Here is a 22,786-nt window from a genome sequence, read left to right on the forward strand (position 1 = left end):
AGCTCAAACACGACCGTGCCAGCTCCACCAACAACAACAAAAGCAGCGGTGCTAAATCAATTTTTTACGTGCCAAACTAGCCACTAGGCGTAAATTAAGCAAATGTGTGACATGGTGGAGCAGTGTGATGTCACAAAGTAACAGATTAAGGTGTTTCATGAGGACTCTAACCTGTACAACATTCAAATTCTTTTATTTGCACAAGAACCTTTATAAAACACTGAAGGCAATGAAAAAAAGTAGCAGGATCCCGTTTCTAGTAAATGAATTATGTGGTATCCGATCTGTGTATAGCCGATTGCCGATACAATTCAGATTCCAGCATTTCAGGCAGTATCGGCAGCATTTCTGTTCTTTGTATTCAGAACAATCCTGGTCGATAACACAGGAGTCTTGAGGCACACGTCAGGAATTTTTATTCTTACTGTAACAAAAGTTTACATGAAGCAGCTTTTTGAAGAAATACAGTACATCACCATTAGTTTCTCCAAACAACCTCTGATTTATACACATTATACTATTGTTTTTTTTAGTTTTTTTTACTCCAGAAACATATGAAAATATAATTTAATGCACTTAACACAGAACAATACATTCACTGTACACTATATCAAAGACTTCCCTCCACACTGGCAGTACAATACTGTCACAATTCTCCATTGGACTGTAGTTACATCCATGCAGTGAAGATGTCACCTAATGGCTCAATGTTGGTAAATCCCCAAGCTTGTGTTATTTTATGATCTGGGGTTCACTATTTCAGGGATTTAAGGATAACGTAACTCATTTTATACATCAATTTGTGTTAACAGGTCGTGGGAAGTACTACTACATATGTGGAAAAAGTAGTATAAAGCCTTTTGTGGCTTTAAAGGAAGCTGCATGTAATCTGATAAATTGTCTCCAGTGATGTCACTCAGTGGCTAAGATGCATTGTGGGTAATGTAGGCACCAACTTTTGAAAAGGAAGAGTGGAATAACAAATGTAATATCTCTGGTTCTGTTGTATCGATTTTGACTATTTGTTTTTAAAACAGTCCAACAGTGTTATAGTAGTGCTATGCTACTGCTTTTCAAAACCTGTAGCCTACATTACCCACAATACAGCATCCTCTTGAGCCACAAAAGGCTTTATAATACTTTTTTTACATATGCAGTATTGCCGGTCAATACCTGTAAACACACTTTAAAGTGTAAAATTGATGGAGTTACCCTTTGAATGCTGTTCTACGTACCCCCAACTGATATTACATTTTTTTGGCACAAAGAAGGAGCCGCACATGTTTCCCTCACAGCCTAACAACGGGACTGTGAGAACGTAAATGTGCTGAATACATGGCTACTGTCGGCCCTGTTTTCTACTATCCGTGAAAAGGACAATCACATGGTTTCATAAGACAGCGGAGTCTGTGTCTGGACTCAGCAGTCTGCATTCAGATGAATTTGTCTGAACTGTTAAAACAAAGCCATACAAAGATCTGTACTGATTGGAATGGTTTACAATTCAAGGCAACTACTGTACATACAGAAATCTCACAGAAACACCTCAGGTTTGGTGTACATCTTCCTACCGGAGCAATGCAACTTCTCCTCTGAAGGCCTTTTGCCTCGTTTTGGTATCTACTGCACGTACACCACAAACGAGATATTGGCAAAAAAAAATGCTGATTTGTTGGCAACTTGTTACAAAAAGTGCTTCAATCCCTCACTGTAAAATAGTGAGGGAAAACTGCTTAAATTTCCAGGAAAGTGACCGGGAACATTAGTAACAATGGCACGCAGAGTTCCCATGATCCCACGGAATAAATACTATCGGACACTTGGGCAGGATTGTGGTGTTGAAATGCTTGCAAACGTCACCTGAGATCATCCTTTGGTGCTCACACACAAGTGTTTGCAGTAAAACTGATAAAAAAGGTTTCAAATACTTGTGATATGAAAGGAAAAGTACCAACAACTGATTATAAACATCAAATCTGATAGAGAATGAAACATTGTCAGCTTGGATTTCTCGTTATACCACAAACATTCAGATTTTTCTTTCATCTTTTCAGGTGTTGGTGGCTCCTTTCTCTAAAAAAAACCATCTAAATCCCTCCTAAGTTTCCTCTGACTTCACACGGCTTTTAAAGCAGGATTCCCTGCTGTACATGCAAGGCTGCTCGTGACTTGGTGTGGCCTTTTTCTCTCCTCTAAAACATGTCCTCATCATCAACGAGCAGCATATGTCAAAACAAAATAAGGTCAAATAGTTAACTGATAGCTTAAATGTGCAAAATACAAAACTGTGAACTACCTAAAGATTCAACATTCTGAATAAAAACTTAAAATGAATAATAATACATTTATACCATGCAATCGAAAATAGTGTCATTACAAAGTGGGACACGAGAAGGAGAAGGGGCGTGAGGGTGAGAGGAAGGGGGTTGGAATGAGAAACAGCTGGTGATGGTGGTGTTCAGATGTTTGGGAAAGTGGCCCGAAGGAGACTGCTGGTCGCTCACACCGCTCTCTACTGCTGCATCTTGCGGATGATGTCAGTAGAGATGGGTGGGTGGAAGTTGATGGTGTGGTGGCGGAGACCCTGAGATGTTTTGTAGCTCTTCCCACACCGGCACTTGAAGGGTTTGCGCACCCTTATCTGGGTTCGATGGCCGTTCTTGGCATGATACTTGATCCCGTTAACATTCTGTAATGAAGCAACAGATATGACATTTTTTCCTCATCCACCTCAAACATGTAATAACACGAGTAAGAGGTACAACAGAGCTTCATACAACTTACATTCTCTCTTACACACATTTAAAGGTGCAATATGCAAGAATTGACCACCTGTCAAACTCCAAACAAATAGCGGGCAGCATATTACCGGAGTAAACGGGAACTGTTGGTAACTGTAGCTGCCGTTAAATAGTTGGCTCAGTCAGCCATGCAGCTAATGCTCCTGCTAGCTGACTCTGCTTGAACTGGGAGCTCTTGCTGCTGTTTACTTTTGGAACAAAGTGGCTAGGTAGCATGCTAGCTTCAGAAGATAGCTCTACAGCACGCTACATAGACGTCTTTGACATAACATCAACACTGTTGTTTCTTTTGCATTCTGTTAATTTTGGAACGTTTTAAACATTTAAAAAATATATATATATTTCACCTTTAAAAGTGTCACTGGTAGGATATGACCAGAATCCGATGGTTGCTCCAAAAAGGGGCAGCATATTACCAGACTAACCAACAACTGCTGCTGTTTCCTAGCTATCCTTGACTGTAGCTAACTACCGTTAGCTAATTAGCTCATGGCTCGGTTTGCTGTGGAAGCATTTATGCTAGAGTTTGCCCAGACCATGACCTCGGATCACGGGGGTAGTCACCAGGGGCAACTTCCCACAGCTAAACCGGGTTTAGCAGCCTGAGAGTGAGCGCGGCTACTTCGGCTCCGACCAGGACTGTGGGCAATTCAGGCGGGTTTAGGGGAGGCGTTTGGCAGCAGAGGAGAGGAGCGAGTTGGGTGTTAGCATCTTACATCTTACTCGGTGAACTGAGGATTTTTTCAACCAAACCAGACGTGATTGTGGAAAGACAAACCAAGACTGTTCTGGTGAGTTTTATGTTGTTTACGTCTAGTTTGAATGAAGTGTCTTTTACGATGAGTTAACAAGGCAATTAAGCTCATGTTAGTTTAGCAAAAGAGAGACTTGAAAGGTGTACGTTGTATTTTTGTTTGACAATCATAATAGATAAAAGAGTATTTCCTTTACTACATTTTCTACATTTTGTGTGGTTATTTTGTTCATTTATTACACTAAAAGCTAGTGAAACGTAGCCTGTTGCGGTGCAGAGTGGTATTACGAGACAGGACCGGGGCGAACTGGCTAGCATGCTAACTTCGGTAGACATCTCTGCAACACAGCACATAGACGCGCTGTTGTTTCTTCACATTCTGCTGATCAATATAGTAAATTTTTTGAATGTTTTAAATTTGGCCATATTTTACAATTTGCTCCTTTAAAAAAAAAGAGGTTGCCGATTGACATTAGCTGTCGAGAGGAGAAATTAAAATGCGCTCTTGTTACAAATCTATCCTGTTCTGCCCCTAAACAGATGCCTAATGCTGCCTGCTGCCTCAGACTAAGTCATCGCCCATAACCCTGTCATTCACGTCAGCAATGCAATTTTCTCAAGCTGCACATAATTTATCCCAACCACACACACCAGATGTGAATGGAAAATCCTGTAAAACTCCACATCACTGCACTGGACTAGATGTATGCATCTATGTTGACATGCTGTAATGCCCAACTAAGAATTGATTCTCCTTTGTCAACGTCAGAGAATCCATTCTGGGTTTACCTTTTCATTTCTGTGAGCCAAAGATTCTGCCAATTTCTCAGGTTTTTATTAGGAAAAAATATTTCACACTGCTACATTTACATTATGTTTAATCCAAGAAGAGATTTGCCTACCTTGTATCTCTTTTTACAGCCTGGCACGGGGCAAGCAAAAGGCTTCTCGTCTCCTCCGTTCATGCACATAGAACTGAGGATGGACTCGGAGCTGATGGCGCTCTCTGTGGTCCACGACTCATCACTGTCAGACTCCTCAAAGTCTACCTCCTCCTCATCACACTCGCTACCTGTGGGAGGTGAAAGACAGAAAGCAGAACAGTAATTGACTCGGGGCGTCACTGGCAGACATGCCATTAAGCAAACTGACGCTCTGATTTATGTACTCTTCGTGACTAATCTCTTGTGGTGAAATCCCGGCCTTTGAGCCTTCAGGCTGACAAGTGTGGACCGTTCTAAACGTGTGCCTTGGGCTAGTGTTCCCATAATCTCTGCATCATGTGTCACAGCGCCAACATTTCCAGGAAGACTGAAATATGCCAATCGTGGGAAAGAATGTTTGCATTTTATTGAGGTCAATGACCTGCAGTTTTTTTGTTAATTAATTAAGGATGTTATGGCTCAAGATGGGCTGCTAAACCACAACTGCTAAAAACAAGACAGAATGTTAATAGGTGCATATTTTACATAACAAGCACATGGGAAAATATTACATGGAAAAGAGCTAAAACATAATGAACACTGGTGAATTAGACAAGTCAGCTGGACTATGAGAACTGTTTTTTTTTCCTGTGTAGCTTTAATCTAATGCTGCTGAATAGCAAAACATGAACATGACAACAATCAATCTCCTATCATTTGAAGAGTGAAAAAGGGGGTGAAAATGATGGGGTGAAAGGTGCTTAAAATTGTTATGATAAGAATTATATCTTCCAGTATCTTAACATTAATTTCAACATTGTGTCATCTTTTTGAAGTAAGAAAGCTTAATGGGCAGCCTTGTAATCATTTGTGATTCTTATTTGATCCCTGAAGAGGACATTCACTCTTTGTCCTCCAGTTAAGTTGCATTGTGGGTAATGACGTTTCCAGGTTACAAAAGCTGTCCACTGGTCTAACATTGTACTCCTTTAAACAGTTTAAAAACAAATGACCAAACTTGATGCAGCAGAACCAGAGATATCACCTTCTTTATTCCACACATTCCTCTTCCTTTTCAAAACCTGGCACCAACATTACCCACAATGCCCCTGATTGGATCACTGGATGCAATTAAACAGATTAAATGCAGCTTCATGCTATTTTTTCACATATGCAAAAGTACTCCCCAAGACCTGTAAATACACTTTAATGTGTAAAATTGGCGGAGTAACCCTTTAACTGAGACACCCCCTCTGCTCTTTACTTTGTTAATAGATAACATGTGTTTCACTGCCGGCCGTCACTTAGTACTGGATATCTGACTGGAGAGGTGAGTGTGTGAAGGGTGGTTATGTACCTGTTGGTGTACTGCTGCGGAAGGAAGAGGAAGGGGTGATGGGTGGGGTGACAGGAGGGGTGAGGTTTCCACTGGTGTGGCGAGGCGGAGTGGAAACGCTGCTGCGAGACAGATTGCCTGTCAGAGACAGAGACAACTTGGGCTGCACCTTCTTCTTCACCGCCTCATGCTCTCGCCGTGCAGCATCTGTCATAAACCTGGAAATCATGGGATGTATGACTGGTCAGCTTTCGTCATCTTATCTGATGTACTACTGTGGGACCTCCCTGATGTTGCTGCTACTGAAGCTTTGCAACAACACACGTTTGGAAAATATCATTGGCTCTTTTCCCATCAAAAAAACACCAGGGTTTATGATGGATAGTTAAGTCTTTGGTAAATGTGTATCATAAAAATGAAATGTTAACATAGACATTGTTAAAGCAAAAGTGGAATTAACAAATTAAGAGATAACCACATTAAGATGTGTTTGTGAAGGCAGGGAGACAGCGGCAGACCTTCTTGTACACTGGCTTGTTGCCACTGAAACCACTATCCAAGCACCATATCAAAGAGGACTGGGATGAACCTAGGCCAATAAAAAAAACCCAACTACCAAATACTGAAGTAATTCATCTAAGCAATCCACCAGATGACATTTGAAACTGCTGGTATAAGCTCACAGGAGCAAACACTGCATGGGAGGAGGAGATAGTAATACTAACTGATGTAGAGGTATGTGAATCTTTACGAGGACAAACACTAAAAACATTAACATTATTGTCATAATAATGTCAGATTTATAGGTAGATTTAGTATCATTTAGTCAAAGGAAACCTGCTTTTTAGTTTTTTACTTTTGCTGTATGTTCGTGTGCCTGTAAAAGGTCTTGAAAGTTAAAAAGGTCAAAGTCCACACCAACAGAAGCTCCTCTCTCCCACGGAAAAAAGCTCCTGAAACGCCTCGTCAGTAGCCCCGCCTTTAATTTGTGACTTTGTGACATCACACTATGTCACAGAGGCATACATTTGCATAATTTATGCCTAGCGGCTAGTTTTGCGATGCTGGGTCAGGCGTGTGTGAGCTGACCAATCAGAGCAGACTGGGTATACGGGAGGAGGGGCCTTAAAGAGACAGGAGCTTAAACAGCATTTCACAGAGGGGAAATACAGAGCTGTAGCACTGGACAGTATGAGATAACCGATGTGGTTTTGAGCATTAAAGCATGTAAACCTATACTAGTAGTGACCCAAAATAAAATTCTGAACTTGAAAAAGAGCATAATGTGGGGGGGGGGATTCTGCTATGTTCTCTCTCCATAAAAATTACATTTCTTTACCTGTTGATGTAGCTGAGGGCAACATATGTCGGCTGCTGCTGCTCCTGCTTCTCCAGAAGACGGGGATCTGTGTCTGAGCAGATGACAGAGACATGAAGTAGAGGAATTAGGCTGATGATTTTACTGTAAACAATGCCAAATGTTGTCATATGGTCAACATCGAAATAAGTGGTGGAAACATAATCAGTGCATACTTTGCTGTCAGATTTACAGCAAATACAGACAAGTAATACACAACAAGGCTTTTAATTTTGAGTAAAACCTTTACCGATACACTGTTTACCTTTAACTCACTGCGCGTCTTACATTTGTGAAAATCAACTTTTCAGTACGAATATTGAACTGCGTTTGTATCTTTGGATGTTGTTGAAGATGACAGATGTCCACCTGTGCGCTCTACTGCCTTAATTAAACCTATATCCGTGTGCCCTGGTGCACCCAGTGGCAAACAGTAGCAGACTGTGGCTGAACTGGGTGAGTCCTAGGTATGAATGTGTGTGCATGAATGTGCGGAGGCTGGCTGTCCAAGAGCATGCATGCTCAGCTGACTCAACGGATAAAAGCTCATAAAAACTATCGAGTAAAAAATAATCAAAATGCAGGATATTGTGCAATATGCAGTACAATTAGTTAAAACATGATGTCATGCACCACTGTCTAGACGACAGTCACTGGTTAGTTTAGTGTTCCTGGAGAAGCTCCACTGTTTTTAAGCTGATGCTGGTCTCTTGACGTATTTCCTTTTTGTCATTTATAAGGTTTGCTTTAAAGGTGCAATATGTAAGAAAAGGCCTTGTCTCTGTTGAATGAAGTGTGTTTTACTAGGTAACGAGGCAATTCAGCTCGTCTTCGTCCGCTAAAAAAGAAACTCAAATTCAGACTGTGCATAGTTGTATTTTTTTTGTTTAATAGAGAAAATAAGCGTCAGAATATTTACTCTCTTTGCACCCTTAAAGGTCAAATTTAAGTTCAAAACATTCAAAAGCTAACTAAAAATATTAGCGTTTTGATGCTATGTCAAAGACGTTGATGTTTTGTGATAAAGAGATATCTACTGAAGTAACCATACTAACCAGCTAGCTGGCCTGAAAACCACTTTCTGCGAGCGGCCTCCAAACGCTCCCCATGTAATGCAGATAGCTGCATGGCTAACTGAGCTAACAAGTTAACAGTAGCTACAGTCATGGACGTATAATAACTATATAGTTAGCAGCAGTTAGCAATCTGGTGATATGGTGGAATATGAATTTAAAGTGACTTATTCTCACGTGTGACCCCCTTACAGAACAAAGATAAAAAAGGCCTATGTACACTTTTTATATTTGAATTCATATGGAAGGAGAGCTCAGCATCTTAAGTGCCTTCTCCTTTGAATTTCCATGGCACATTTTGAAAAGCTGTGCTCTGCAGACACCACATTGCTCATACATGACCACACTTGACACATACTGAGCTTTCCCATGCTGTGCTCCAGACATTCATCTTGCTCAGCGGTGCTAAATGTACAACAATAGCCAATCTCCACACCCTGAGGTGAAGCGGGCCTGACTTCAAACGCTCGCTTCCCACTGCCGTCCATGTGGGAGAAGAGAGATGCCCCATAAAACAACAGTGTCTACCACTTACCAGCTGAGCCTCCCTGTCTGCCTCTGACAGAGCTGCGAAAGACTGCTACCCCCATGTGGTTAAAACTATCGCTTGTTTTCCATCCACAAGCTCATTTATGCACAACACTCACACCTAAGGCTATTTGTAACATTCAATTTTAAATTATGCCTTCGTGAGGCACAGTGGGTACAGTATCTGTATCAGCAGGCAAAAAAACAGTCCAGTCCTAGTGGATATAATTTGAAAATGACCATGGCAATGATACAAAACATGTTGAAATAGTGTAATTAAAGTTTTCCTGTTCAGCAACACCTTTTGGAGGTTGTAATAAAACACTGAGTCATGCTCTATTATTTCCTCAACAGGCCTTTACTCCTGTTTGTTTGTTTGTTTGTTGAGGACAAAACACCTAAAAACACATTTCCATTAAATTTCGTCTGGACAGAGTGACCAGTGTGCCAGAGAAGAACTGATTAGATGTTGATGGAACTCTTTGATCGACGATTTCACCATTACATGATCTATTTTTCACTTTAATGGGGATAGGAATTCTCAAGGTGTCTGAAGAGACGTGACTGCGGCTTGGTATCGTATAAAAGAAGTTAGTTTTCTCTAAGTTACGCTGTAATCAGAAATTTCTTGAGATAAAACAGAAAATGTTACTTATTTTATGCTGTATTCTAATTAAACTGGCAATAGACATGTTTGTTGCTTTAATGTATCATTATGAAGTAAATGCTGATTGCACAATGTAATGGCTATAGAATAATGACACCATCGCCATTTAGATTGTTTCCCTATAAACCACTACTTTCACTTGGAAGTGCTGGGGCGATGACAATGGAAAAATCATTCTCTAAAATAAAGTATCCGAAATAGTATTTTTTAAGTCAAGACAAAACCAAAAACTGTTTGTAGGAATACCAACATGGTGTATAAACTGAAAGTACAGACACACACCTGTGCACACGCAACCATCAATGCAAGAAACATACAGCACAGACTGCACTCTCCATATTTAATAGTGTAATAGTATACTACTGGCTTAATATGTCAAGAAGGAGGTGAAAGTTGATGTTGACAAGTAAAACCACATTTTGAAAGCATACATTTTAGAGGTCAAACAGAAATCTAAGTCAACAAACCGATGTCAGTCTTACTGAAAAGTGCACAAGAGCGATGACACAGGCCATCATCCACTCAGTGGTTAAGGCCGAGCCGCCTGGTTGACGATGAAATAGTGGCAAAATTTTATGATACTGGCAGGTAGGCTGGAGGAACAGCTTAAACCTCAGCGCCTCAGGCTCAGGAGGGTTCTCTCAAGGCCTCAGTCGTAAGCAAGTGTTTCATTAACAGCGGATTTATCCCCAGTGAGAAGGACAGCACACCTCTCTCTACTCTCCAGCCAAAGTCATGGAAACACAGTGTAGGAAAGACACATTCATAATGGCACTATTCCCCGGCCAAAAGCTGGAGGCAGTGTGGAGACTATTCTGAGCGCTGTGGGCTGGTATGTGTGTGCGTGAGTGCACACGAAATCCCTTCTAAGATCCCTAATGTGCCTCAAGGAGTGGTATGGCGGCCTGCTCACGGACCGCTCAAACAGCAGTGGATCAATCTGTTCCCACACACTGTAAATCACACACACCTCAGGTGGGGACTGGGGAGAGAGAGGCCTGCAGGGGCCAGTCCCTCGCAGACCCTGCTATTCTTTCAGGGCCACCAGCAGTCAAGGACCGGAATGAAGGCACCTCAAATAGAGATGGGAACCTCTCTAATCAAACTACACAGGTGGTCCACCTTGGTGGCCGCCTATTAGAAGCCTTCTGGGAAACAAAAAAGGGGTATTTATTTATTCAGCAGCACTGGATCCAGAGGCAAACAATCAGTTCCTATAAGCACCAGTGATAGTTTTGTACAAGGGACAATGATTACTTTAAGGTACAAGGTCATGTACAAGGTACATGGTTAATTTATTTGTAATTTTACAAACTGGTGGCAAAATGAAATTTAGTTTAAGCTCCTTTGTGCTCTGTAGGAGAAAAACAGATACATATCTCTATCGTAGGCAATGCAAGCTTTGTTAGAAAGTGCAAAAAAAGACGCAAAAGTAGCAAAATATAACAAAAATATAGCAGAGATTAAAAGGAGATATTGACTATTTTTTAAGATGTACAGCAGTTCAAACAATTTCTATTCTGAAAATCAAAGAACTTCCTGTGAAAGGTCTCAATTTTCTGAAAAATGCATTTAACAGCAAACAGAGTTCTCTTTTGGCAGAGTGAAGAGAAAGCTGCTGATTTCCACCAGATCAGACATTAAAATTCCTTCAAGTAATTAAAAAACACTTAGTGAAACTCAGTCTGAGAAATACACCAAGTTTCCATCCAGCGTTTTGGATCACATTTTTTAAATGTTTCCTACCTAAGGTCCAGGTTCCCAAAGGTGATGCTAAAAATGCGAAAGGCCCTCTCTAAAATGTGTCTAGTTTATCTGGTCTGTGTGGAAGAAGACCTGCTGCCTCTTTAGATCTAAACGTAACTAATTCTAAGGGAATGAAAACACAATGAATATACACTAATGAAAACAAAATTATATTCCATTTCAGCCCCTCAATAGCCATAAATCCTACACACTAGACCTTTAAAAAAACAAACGTAATGGCCCCAGATATTTCTCATTTCAACAAATCTGCTTAGCCTCAAGATAACACAAACCTTACAATCGTATATGAAGCATTGCCTGTGCCGACTGTTAATGTCTGTAAGTGTAGCATTTGAGTCAGTAGCTGCAGTGTATGAGTGCAGAAAACATGATGCAATAACATGTTCTCATTAGGGCCCCTATGACGGCCCGCAACAGGAAACCAAGAGACGATCACACAACAAACCTTCCTAAGGCAACGGGGGAAGTGACGCCTGCTGCCCTCTAATAACGGCCTCCACGACCCTCTCCCTCACACACACAGGCACACACACCAGACGCACAGCTCCCTCTCTCATTTCCACCAGTGTCTGGCTCTCCCATCCACCCTCATGGCCAAATGCACTGTGGGGTAGAGCAGAGTGCTGAGCATTATGGTGACATGTTTATGGCGGCTCTGAGCAGCGGGGGACATTACCAGGAGTGGTGGCACAGGTAATTCATTATGATGTGACCTCTGAGGAGGAAATGAAACGGAGTCAAGCTCCATGTGTAAGCTGCCTTTGCGGGTTACTGAAAAAAACACGGGGAGGTTAAAATGATCCATTATAAATACGTTTCGCACAGACAGCAGCTTAAACATCTACAGCTGCACAGAGTCACACACACACATCTCTACAAAGACAAGTTTGTGCAAACACAGAAGTAAACACACATTGCTGCTCATTGCGAACATGTGGATTCTCAGTTTAGTGATTCGCACTAAGGCTGCAACTAACAATTATTTTCATTTTAGATTAATCTGCTGATTAAACTTTAAATGATTGAAGGACTACAATTTCCTGAAATGTTTAGTTTCTCAGATGATTTAATGTGCTTGTGTGGCTAACAACTCAAAACCTAAAAACTACATATTAAAGGTGCACTATGTAGAAATTTTAATCAGAAGAGAAAAATCTTCATTGATTGAATTTCATACTTCAAACAAACTAAGAAACCGACCATAACTTTGCTTGCTTTGTTAGTAACCCATTATTAAAACAGTTAAAGCTGCTATTTTATTCAATATAATGGTGCGTTTCATTTGGCCTCCTCTTGCTATAATATCTGGGGAATATCATATGATATGTCAAAGAGCGAGAAAGGAAGTCGGTAAGCGTAACATGAATAAACCTTAAAACATTGTAGACTTTTAAAACATCTGTGCACATTTCTGCCTGAGTTACATCAGAGAGATTTTTATTGGCAATGATAGTTGTGTAACAATGAAGACAACAACTCCCATGATCCTCAGCAGCAAACTTGACATACTATGGGTTAAGTTGTCTATTGGACTCTAATGGATTTAGACTGACATTTATTATATTTGAATTTGACCATGTTCATGTTAGAATTGCAGGAAATCTGTGTTCTTTTTGGAAAGTTGGAAAAGCCAAGAGACACGAACACTTTTGCTCAAATCCATACAAGTTCAGGTATATAGTAGGCTTTTAAATTAGGAGTTAACCCTAATTTGCAAAACAGTACATTGAAATTACCAATAAATGAAACATTTTAGGTTCAGTTAAACTTTTTACAGACTTAGTTATGCAGCTGTATTAAAGGAGGAATCATCATATCTGCAGCATTTTGGACAGTATCTTATGTTTAACATCATCCATTAATGCACTGAACAAAATCTTTCGCAATAAATTCCATTTTTTTCCGCATCGAACTGCACGCCCACGTTGCGTAACGTCAACACAAGCTGTACATTATCTCCTGTGAGGGATGTTTTATCGAGTACAGGAGCCCCTCATGTCGCAGTCACCACACAGGAACAGGAGCAGCGGTGTCGGGGGATGGGGAAATGTAATTAGGCCCACCAGGTGCACAGATCAGGGAACTAGTTACTGCTTCCCAAATTTATTACTTCCGTGCAGATTTTTTTGGGGGGTACATACCAAAATCTACTAAATGAGCCTCCAGTGAGAATTGGCAACAAACAGACCCATTGTTACCAAGCCTGGACACTTCAGGCCCCAGCAGCAGTACACACACACACACACACACACACACACAGGTCTAAATAACATGGTCACTATTTGCTCCTGGTCTACAGTGGCCCGGTCGCGCAGTGACAAAGTAAACATTTCAGTGGCTCAGTGCGAGCAGTTTTTTCATGCCGCACAAGAACACCAGACCACTGAGGAGATCTTTCAAGCTTAATATGACTTAGGCTCAGTGTTAAAACCTTCCTCTGCTCTTGCTGGTGTTTTCTGGGGCTCATTAGCATCTGCTCTCTTAAAGTTAGCTGAATTTGTTCACAAAGGTCTAAACGGACCACCCAACACTCATATTGTCAACTTGAATCTGCTGTCAGGACGGTGGAGGAACAATGACAGAGGTTTTTTTGTTGATGTGGGTTGGAAATTCTTCTGTACATTTTATTTGAGATTTGTTTAATAAGATTCAAACTTAAGTCATTTAAGAAAAGTCTTGAGGTTTCTTACACATCAAAGTTAAGTAACTGTGCTATTCCCTTCAAGTACAGCAGTGCATGGGTACAAAAGTAGTCTAGAAGGATTGTAAAATATTCAAGTATAAGAAGCTTCCCTTAACTTTGGGATTATTTCTCTCAATAATTTACCATATTCATTTTTGGACATTTAAACTGGTAACTGCGTGACACAGTACATGGTGTTGTTAAGCAGGGCTACAACTAAATGATTATTTTCATTATAGATAAATCTGCCAATTTTTTCACAATTAATCAATTCATTGTTTAGTCTAAAAAATGGGGGAAGAAATTAAGAAAAATGATCATCACAATTTCCCAGAGCCCAAAGTGACACTTGTCCAACCAACACTCTTCATTAACTATCATTAATGACAAAGAAAAGCAGCAAATCTTTACATTTCAGAAGCTGGAACCAGCAAATGTTTGACTTTTTTGATGAAATATTACTGAAATCACTTTGAAACAGTTGGCGATTAACTTTCTCTAAATCGACTTATCCTTGCACCTCTATTGTTAAATGAGCAGAGGCGGCAGGTTTTGGCCTTTAATATCCACCACATACTTTTACTGTTCAGACCAGGCATCTCAAGAAAGCCCCCTCAACCAACAGCGGAGCAGCGCCACCTCTTGTTCACAGAGCTGACCAGCAGGACGGCTGGGGAAAATGGGGACAAGAATGTGCGCTTGTTTTCCAGGCGCCTAATTATAAAGGAGAATGTGCTTTAAGCAGCAGGCCACCAGATGAGGAGGAAGACAGGCCAAATCAAGCACTCTCTCTGTAATTATGCTTCACAGGCACTTGGCACAACGCGCAAGATTTCGCACTTCTCAGAGTGGGCACAGGCCAGAGGACAAAGAAGGGGGGCAGCAAAGTTTTTCCACTCTGGGCCAACTAATTGCCTCATTATTCCCCAATAAGTCATTTGGAGGCATTTTTTTCTAAGGCTAACACCTTGGACACATGCACAGCACACAATCAGAGGGCAGAGGATATTAAAGCCAGTCAAGCAACAAACAAGAACAACAGAGACAGCTGTGCCTTGTCAGCTTCAATAATAAGAGCCTGAAATATTAGATTGGGAAACAGATGTAGGAACTAAAAGAGTGTCAAAGTGCGAGGAGGAGAATTCACTTCCTAGACTAGGCTTTAACGATAAGAAATGTTTTAACACTTAACAAAAATGTAATGTTCCTGCTAATATGATGTAAAATACATGTCAGATAAAACTAAATGTTATTTCTGACTTAACTTTTGTAAAAATAGCATTAAAGTATGGATAATAAAATAAGTAAATGAATAAAGTGACATGTACATTTCTTTTAATACTGGTTTGCTGCTTTGATTTTCTTTTGTAGGTATTTTTTAATAAAGTGAAAAGAGGCTATAAATACATTGGCCTGTGGCACTAAGCACCAGCTGGAAATTAAATCAAAAACCATAAAATGAAGTACTCATATAAAGTCCACACTTTTATTTTACATATCACTAAACTTAATAAAAACTTTTTTCACCAGAGGACACAAAGACAGAGTGCTTTGTACGCCCATTTATTGCTTCACAGCTTCTCTCTTCTTAGAAACAACACAATATGTTGCATATTTCACAAACTAAAGTGATTTTTCTGAACAGTTAACATTACATTACCTCATTACACACACAATTTAAGTCAATTAAACGGTCATTGTCTGAAATTGGCCATCCATTCACTTTTTTCACAGCTGCGATTCTGACATGAAATAGTGGGTAAATACAGGTGTTACTAATCACATTAGTTACTGCTCTGTGCCTAAACAGAGCAGAACCTTCATTAATGTCATTAGTAACACCTGTGCTTAACGGCTATTACACACCAAAATTGCCGCAGTGATGAAAATCTACCAATTATTCAAACAGGGGGTTAAATTTCACCAATCAGAAAATGTCATTATAAAGTAGCACAGGCAAATAAATGTTTCAATTGCATCATAAGTTTCCAATCTCCACCTACAGGTTGTTCTTGTTAGTCTTGCCTCGCATGAACTAGAGGCGGCGCTGTTGATTGTGGTGGGATTTGATGTGCAATCAGGAGGACAGCATTTTTAAGCTGCTATCTCGCATGCACTGATGACAGTGTTAAACGTGCTATGTGCTGGTGTGGGTAGACCAACCCATATGCAACACAACACATCATGCTGAACCGATGTGGGACTGGATATGATTTAAACACAATGAAATATGATAACATTTTATTATTTTTCTGCATGATGGTGTTACACTTGTTTTGGTGTTAATCATGACGCAGCCAAGTCAAATCTGTTCATTACTACTGTAGGCAACACAGTTTCTAATAACCTGCTCCAGAAGTGTACAGAAGCATTTACTGCCTGTCTTTAAAGGTACTTTTTACTTTTACAGATGCTCAGATTTTGGGTGGCCTGTATCCTGGTGGCCTTAAAACAACATGGCAAAAATGTATTTTTAAAGAAAATAGATAATTTATTATACAAAAGGAGGTCATCTTATAATGGCACTGATCATATTTGTGCATTTTAGATTAAGAATAATGACATTAAACATTCTCAAGGGTTATTTTTTTATCAAATGATGCAGCAACGTTTGGCCTTTAACGCAGTTGTACATGGCTCATAGCTATTCTTCTTTCAGTGCATGGACAGACTAACACACCAAAGGCTAAACATGATTGAAAGCCATTATTTTCCCACCTGTTTCAGCTGACAGACACTATGTACGGTTAAAGGTGCAATCTGTGTATGAATTCAACTTCAAAACAAATAGGGGTCAGCATATCACCAGGGTAGCCGCTAACTGCTGCCAACTGTAGCTGCCATTAGCTAGTTAGCTCAGTTAGCCGTGCAGTTAGCAGTTGGTGCACCAGGGAAGTGCTTACACTGCTGGAACGCGTGCTTTGGACTGGGACAGGCGTGGTTGGCTGGTTAGCTTGCTTAACATGCTTTGCAATACAACACATAAACAATGTAAGTTCAAAACTATTCCTTCATATTCTGTTGATTATGTTAGTTAAGTTTGGGATGTTTTCAACCAAAAATGTACGTATTGCACCTTTAAGAGCGATGCTTATTCATATGTGTCTCTAATGAGGCTATTGCATGTCTACAAAATAAAATACATTATTTTAAATAGTTGTTACATATTATAATGATTTAGTATGTCATAATGATTTAGTATGTCATAAATATGAGAATATGATAAACTAAATTATTAGATTATATCTCCTTTTGCAAATATATATATTATATTTATTTTTCATGCTAATTTCACAACCGGCAAGTGAATTAGTATCAGACCTATAGCCTCACAACATTGATTTTAAAAGGTGATTCAAACAGGTAGGCCTATATGCTATGGAAATACATTTAGCATCTTTAGAAACAATGCTGTCATGACTGAATGAGAGATGTGCATGAAGTTAAATGGCTCATCGGTTGTTGAAGTAGAGTTTAAGAGAGTTACTTCTAACAAGCAGAGTAAGTGAACTGTGTTGAAACAAGCTGATAATGAACGAGGGTATCTTCATTGGCTCGTGCAGACTGTAAGTGAACTCATGACGCTTCCGAGGCAGCTGAGCGCGGGGGCCTCCTGCGATAATGTTGCACGAGCGAGCCGACGGAGCGTAAAGAAACTGTCTTCCTGTCGGTGCGTCGGTGTGTCGGTGCGGCTCTGTGGCTGTTAACAGCTGTCTAATCTGTGACACAGCGATGATACATGATTACAGGTGGCGAACACGGAACTGTAATGTCCACACCGACGCATCAACAGCCACCCCACCTAGCAACAGGGTTGTCAGGACGCAGGAAGTAACTTGCTAGCTCGCTAACTTAGCCGCTCCTGCTAGCTGCAAACCTCGGCCATTGCTAGCTGCGGCGCTCGTTACCAGGCGCTTACCGATGTGGTTATCCTCGATGTGCACGATGAGCTCGGCCAGAGAGTCGAAGTGAAGTCCGCAGCCCCCGAACCTGCAAGCGTTGGAAAAGAAAGAAGCAGCGGCGATGCCTGTCATGGTCGCTGCTGCATTGGAAATGGGGGCAGGCAGCAGCAGCAGCAGCGAGCAGCGAGCAGCGGGGAGACAGCAGGCGGACAGCGGTGGCAACAGCTGGAGCGGTGCGGTGACTCCGCCGAGCTGCGTCAAACCAGCTGGAGAGCGACAGAAATACCGGAAGTAAGGCGGCTTGGCTTTCATTACAAAAGCATGACCTGTTTATATAGACATGTTGTATAGAGAGACACATATTTAACCCATATACAACACAACACATCATTCTGAATGATAACAAACTAAAACTAGATTAGGGTGCATCTTAAAATTGGAATAAACAAACAAACAAACCAACCAACAACAAAAACCAATAGATACTAAATCTGTGTTTTGAAATTACTTTTTACAGGTGCACTCTGTAGTTTTGAGGAAGACATTTTGATCAGACCAGAAAGATCTTCATTGACTGATTTTATTTTATGCCTAAACAAACTAAATAAACACACTCCTCGTTCTCACGAATAAACAAACTGAAGGACAACACAACTTCATACTGTTTTACTGTTTATATTTGGCGGACCCTGCCATCTTTCGATCTTCAAACAGTGTTGTGGGGACCTTATTTTCCTCTGAGAATAGCTTGTTTATTCAGTGATGGGGAAAAAATATTTCTGAGTTTGTATTATTATCTCATTTATATTGTAAATATTAAAATTCTAAGTTTGGATTTATGGCTTGTAGCCACTAGCCTAAAATCCAAATGTATATTTATTTGAGATGGAATAAAGTATCAACATGTGAAACTGTAAAATAATAGATACCTTACTGTAGGCTATATCAGACTTTGGTATGATAAATCAACTATCACAGGTGGAATAATTCACTTCTCAGGTTGATCTAGTTAACTCACCAATTTAAATAGTGCATTAGTCAACAGATCAACTCACCTTTTCATCACCAATTAACAAAATATCTTCTATATAGTCTAATACTCTAAATGCTCCTTAGCAGACACTTTATTTTGCTGCTTTATTCAAAAACTTTGATGATAAAATATAGAATAATGTTTATATTATAACAATTTACATTTTGTAAACATTAAATAATTGTATTGTCTTTCAGGGCATAATTCCCAACAAAATTAGTGGATTTATTATAATTACAAATAAACTGAAACTATAAAATGTTTTTATGTTATTATTATCATTATTATGATCTATAGTAATAATAAAATAGACAATTTATCCCATTTTAATCAGAGACAGTTTTCCCAATAATACATACTCAGGTAACGCTAAAGTAGTTACAATCTTATTTCTAAAATTTTGAGGGGAAGTTGTGTTTTTAAAAATCTTGTCTAACTTGATGCATGTGATTTGTGTATTTGTATATAAGTACAGTTGGTAGGATGGAGGAGAAAGAGGGACTGTCAGTAGATTATCAACAGCATTACTTCAAACTACCGGCTGAATCCTTCTTTTGTCTTTCACTGATTAGTTTGTCTCCCATGCAGTGCCTTCTCATAGGATATGTGTTGCGTTCACAAACTGTGTTTGTATTCATCTGAATCCCATCTAAATCTGGATGTGTGTCCACTTATATGGACACTAAAATGTAAAAAAAAAAAAAAAAAAAGAAAGAAAGAAAAATATTTTCGTCAGTTGTGACATGGATCACAAACTGGATCAACAAGTAGCTGAAAAACTTCTTATGGCCACAGTGTGGCAGTGTTGGTCAGTAGATAAATATGAGTCACTTTTGTGTGCAGTCTAACACTACTCCAAACTGTCAAGGGTATTTTCAGGCCACAGAAAGTAAACAACTGCAGCTTGTATGAGTAGGTTTTACATTGAGCTACAGATATGAAATATTTAGTAATTTTGTTATTTATGAAATATGAATTTGTTCTTCTTTCATCTGTTTTCAGTGGAGGAGAGGGTATGATACAATCACTTGAAAGACAAAATGGAAGGTCTGTAGGCAATAACTGACGGTAAGAATCTATATCACTGGTAGAGAGTGAATATTAATCTTGTGTGGATCTATGGAAATGTAAAATCAAATCAATCAAAAAATTACAGTTTTTTACTGAATCTTTTACTAAGATTTACTGACTTTAATTTTCTTTATACTTTCTCCTTTTCTATCACATATTTTGCATTTATTGACTGTGCAGTATCTTTGAGTTTGTGCCTGGTGATGGTGTAATGGTCATCACAGGGCTCAGCCCATTTTCAGAAAACTTGTTCCAGTAAAGCCTGAGAACTCTGTGGGATGTTACTTTGAAAACATGACATCACACTGCCTCTTGTTTGAGGAAGCTGATGGCTTTCATTTTGAAATGCACGCATTACCTACCCACAGTTATTTATTGACGGCTGCGCCTGATGAGCGTAACTACATCAAATCATTACTCTTCAATTTGTTAAAACCCATAAATGTAGATGAGGTAATAGATGGATTTGTGAGTTTCAGCAGTGGAGATTTACTGAAGAGGTTGTTTAACCTAACACATGCAGGAAAAGTCCCATTTCACAGTTGCTGGTAACTAAACCCTGTTGCCCTAATGTGAAATATAAGTCTGAGCTCACCAACAAGATCATTTGCTCACTGTTAGATAGTTATATGTGCTCCAGTAACAGTAATGAGAAGCACCTAAGTTATTCTGATGTCTAAAATTTCACACCTAGTAGAGACTTATTCCAATATATATACAATAATACAACTTTTCTATGCTAACGATGTACAATTAAATTGTCTCAAAACATAGTAGAAAAAGAGATTTACCTGCTACGAAACTCCCCTAATTTATTTCAAGCTTAATTCATCACTGTGTTTCTTAATAAATTACTGTTTTGTAGCAAATTAATAAAACACAAGGTTCTGCAGACTAAGGTAAATTGTAAAGAAAGACATAACACAATAAATACAATGCTCCACAAATTAATCCAAAGCATTATTCATACAATGTTGTCATATAAATTAGAAAAATAAAAGCTATTATTATCATCCATTTTTATGACGCTTTTCCAAACCCGAGCCAGCGAACATTTATAAATGATTTTACAAATGACCTTAATAATCCAGTTTGAGCGCACACAGAAGCCCAGTCCAGATGTCAAATGAATGATGTACTCACCCACAATGCAGAGCACGGAGAAGATCACCCTCCGCTGTTATAAATCTAAAGAGTCATCACACAGGCAGCATCATTCACCAGCCACCTAATGTAAATGTTACAGGGTTGAGTGTTTGAGTGCAGGAATGTCACCGGGGTTATCTACTGGGAACCTCCCAGCACATATGTTTTGTTGAATTAGGCTCTCAGTTCCACCGTAACGCTCTACAGTGATGTTTGGTGTCCCAGGAGCCAAGTCTCCTCTCCATAAGTGCTTTTCAAACCTTTGATCAGTTTGCCATTCTTCTCAAAAAGATATAAGTTAAGGCGGTGACACAAATGTTTATTGTTTAAACATATACACAGTTCTCTATTCTCATGTTGAAGTTAAATTCCAAAAGATCCCACAACCCAGTAGAAAATTTGAAGTACTTTATGGCTGTGTCTTTCAGCAGAGCATAATGGATTATTTAAAGTGTTTTTTTTCACAACCCACCCCAGACTTTGAAAAACGATGTCAACAATGTTATACTTTGGTGGTCTGACTCCTCACGCAAGATTTCCTGATCTTCAACCAGTCAACAGCTTAAACATCCTTCTCAGAAGTTCAGAAAATAAATGATACCAACAAGTCTGCCAGAGAACTGTGTTTTGTAAAGATATATTAGTTAATCTTGAGCAAGTCTAATGCAAGTTAGACTAGTTAAAGCCGCATTCGCCATATTATCCTCAGCCCATGACATTTTTTTAAAGTAATGTTTTGGTGCTTTTTCTGCTTTTATTGTGATAGTGACAGCTGGATATCATGACAGGAACGGGGAGAGAGGGCTGCCAGTCAGAATCAAACCCAAGCTGCTGCCAAGGTCCCACAGCCAACATGGAGCACACGCTCCACCAGGTGAGTCACCGGAGCCCCCCACCAGTCCGTGACATTTTTTGTCTTTAAAAAAGCATAGAATCGCAGGTTGATGTTGTAGATTGTTTAGGTTTTCGGTTTGCAAAGAATCTCAATTCAGACCTTATTATCTTTGTGAAACCATGATATCTGGTATCTACCTTTTTTTGGGTAATTAGAAATCATGACAATAAAACAAATTGGCCATCAGCTTGCATGCTATTAAAATGTTGTGATGAAGATGGGCTGCTTCTGCATACTGGAAACGAAGAAAAGAAGAAAATGAAGAGGAATTTAAACAGAAATTGGTCTAAATCCATTGGTGAGCCACTATAATTTCTTCCATAAACTAAACAGAATTTCTTAGTCACTTCTTTTGTACTCATCCATATTAAAATGGGCAATTTGGAGATGTACCTGCAGTTTGTGAGGAGGAGGGTGAAGAATATATATCTCATGGTACTTCTAAGTGCTGTATTGTAGGCAACTGGACTTGTTTCAGTTTCTTGAAGACGTTTCACCTCTCATCCAAGAGGCTTCTTCAGTTCTAACTAACTGGAGGGGAGCTGCGGGATCTGGCAGAAATTAAGCCCTTAATTAAGTTAATAAAACAAAAATACAATCTTTAGACTAGAAGGGAAAAAAAGCCTGCAGCTCCCCTCCAGTTAGTTAGAGCTGATGAAGCCTCTTGGATGAGAGGTGAAACGTCTTCAAGAAACTGAAACAAGTCCAGTTGCCTACGATACAGCACTTAGAAGTATTCTGTTGTTTTGTTTTTTTAACACAGCGTTCAAGCAACTTAACACTTTGGACAAGAAAAGATATTTGTTAGAAATGAAGACAGCAACAACTGAATGTACCATTAGTTTAAATT

The 22,786-nt window shown here is 39.6% G+C and overlaps 2 protein-coding genes across 6 annotated transcripts in view; one reads left to right on the plus strand and one right to left on the minus strand.

Moving 5' to 3' along the window:
- Window positions 1–399: 399 nt before the first annotated feature.
- Window positions 400–18,066, minus strand: jazf1b (JAZF zinc finger 1b). Its single transcript, XM_084357041.1, has 5 exons — window positions 17,809–18,066; window positions 7,154–7,226; window positions 5,836–6,032; window positions 4,458–4,627; window positions 400–2,689 (listed from the first exon to the last, which is right to left on the minus strand). Exons 1-5 carry the CDS (start codon window positions 17,921–17,923, stop codon window positions 2,513–2,515), a joined length of 732 nt encoding a protein of 243 aa, XP_084213167.1. The 5' UTR covers window positions 17,924–18,066; the 3' UTR covers window positions 400–2,512.
- The window catches only part of creb5b (cAMP responsive element binding protein 5b), a 52,711-nt gene continuing 47,916 nt past the window's right edge, over window positions 17,992–22,786 (plus strand). For 2 of the 5 annotated variants that reach the window (XR_014622940.1, XM_084357032.1), the window contains exons 1-3: window positions 17,992–18,082; window positions 19,827–19,892; window positions 21,808–21,915. Coding sequence is in view for 4 of the 5 variants with exons in the window: in XM_084357032.1 (XP_084213158.1) it covers window positions 21,823–21,915 (93 nt within the window). In the remaining variant the exon portion in view is untranslated. The remainder of the gene's footprint in view (window positions 18,083–19,826; window positions 19,893–21,807; window positions 21,916–22,786) is intronic. The other 3 variants (XM_084357033.1, XM_084357034.1, XM_084357035.1) reach the window with 3 other exon arrangements.

The sequence above is a fragment of the Pagrus pagrus genome (genome assembly GCF_965226575.1).
Source record: "Pagrus pagrus genome assembly, chromosome: 7".
In the NCBI taxonomy this organism is placed as follows: domain Eukaryota; kingdom Metazoa; phylum Chordata; class Actinopteri; order Spariformes; family Sparidae; genus Pagrus; species Pagrus pagrus.

What these genes read in the sequence shown, in the direction of transcription:
- jazf1b (XM_084357041.1), bottom strand. Translation starts at nt 17,923, where the DNA reads ATGACAGGCATCGCCGCTGCTTCTTTCTTTTCCAACGCTTGCAGGTTC. An exon ending in CATCGAGGATAACCACATCG is followed by an intron (nt 7,227 to 17,808) that starts GTAAGCGCCTGG and finishes TCATCTGCTCAG; the next exon opens with ACACAGATCCCCGTCTTCTG. An exon ending in CCGCAGCAGTACACCAACAG is followed by an intron (nt 4,628 to 5,835) that starts GTACATAACCAC and finishes CACCTCCCACAG; the next exon opens with GTAGCGAGTGTGATGAGGAG.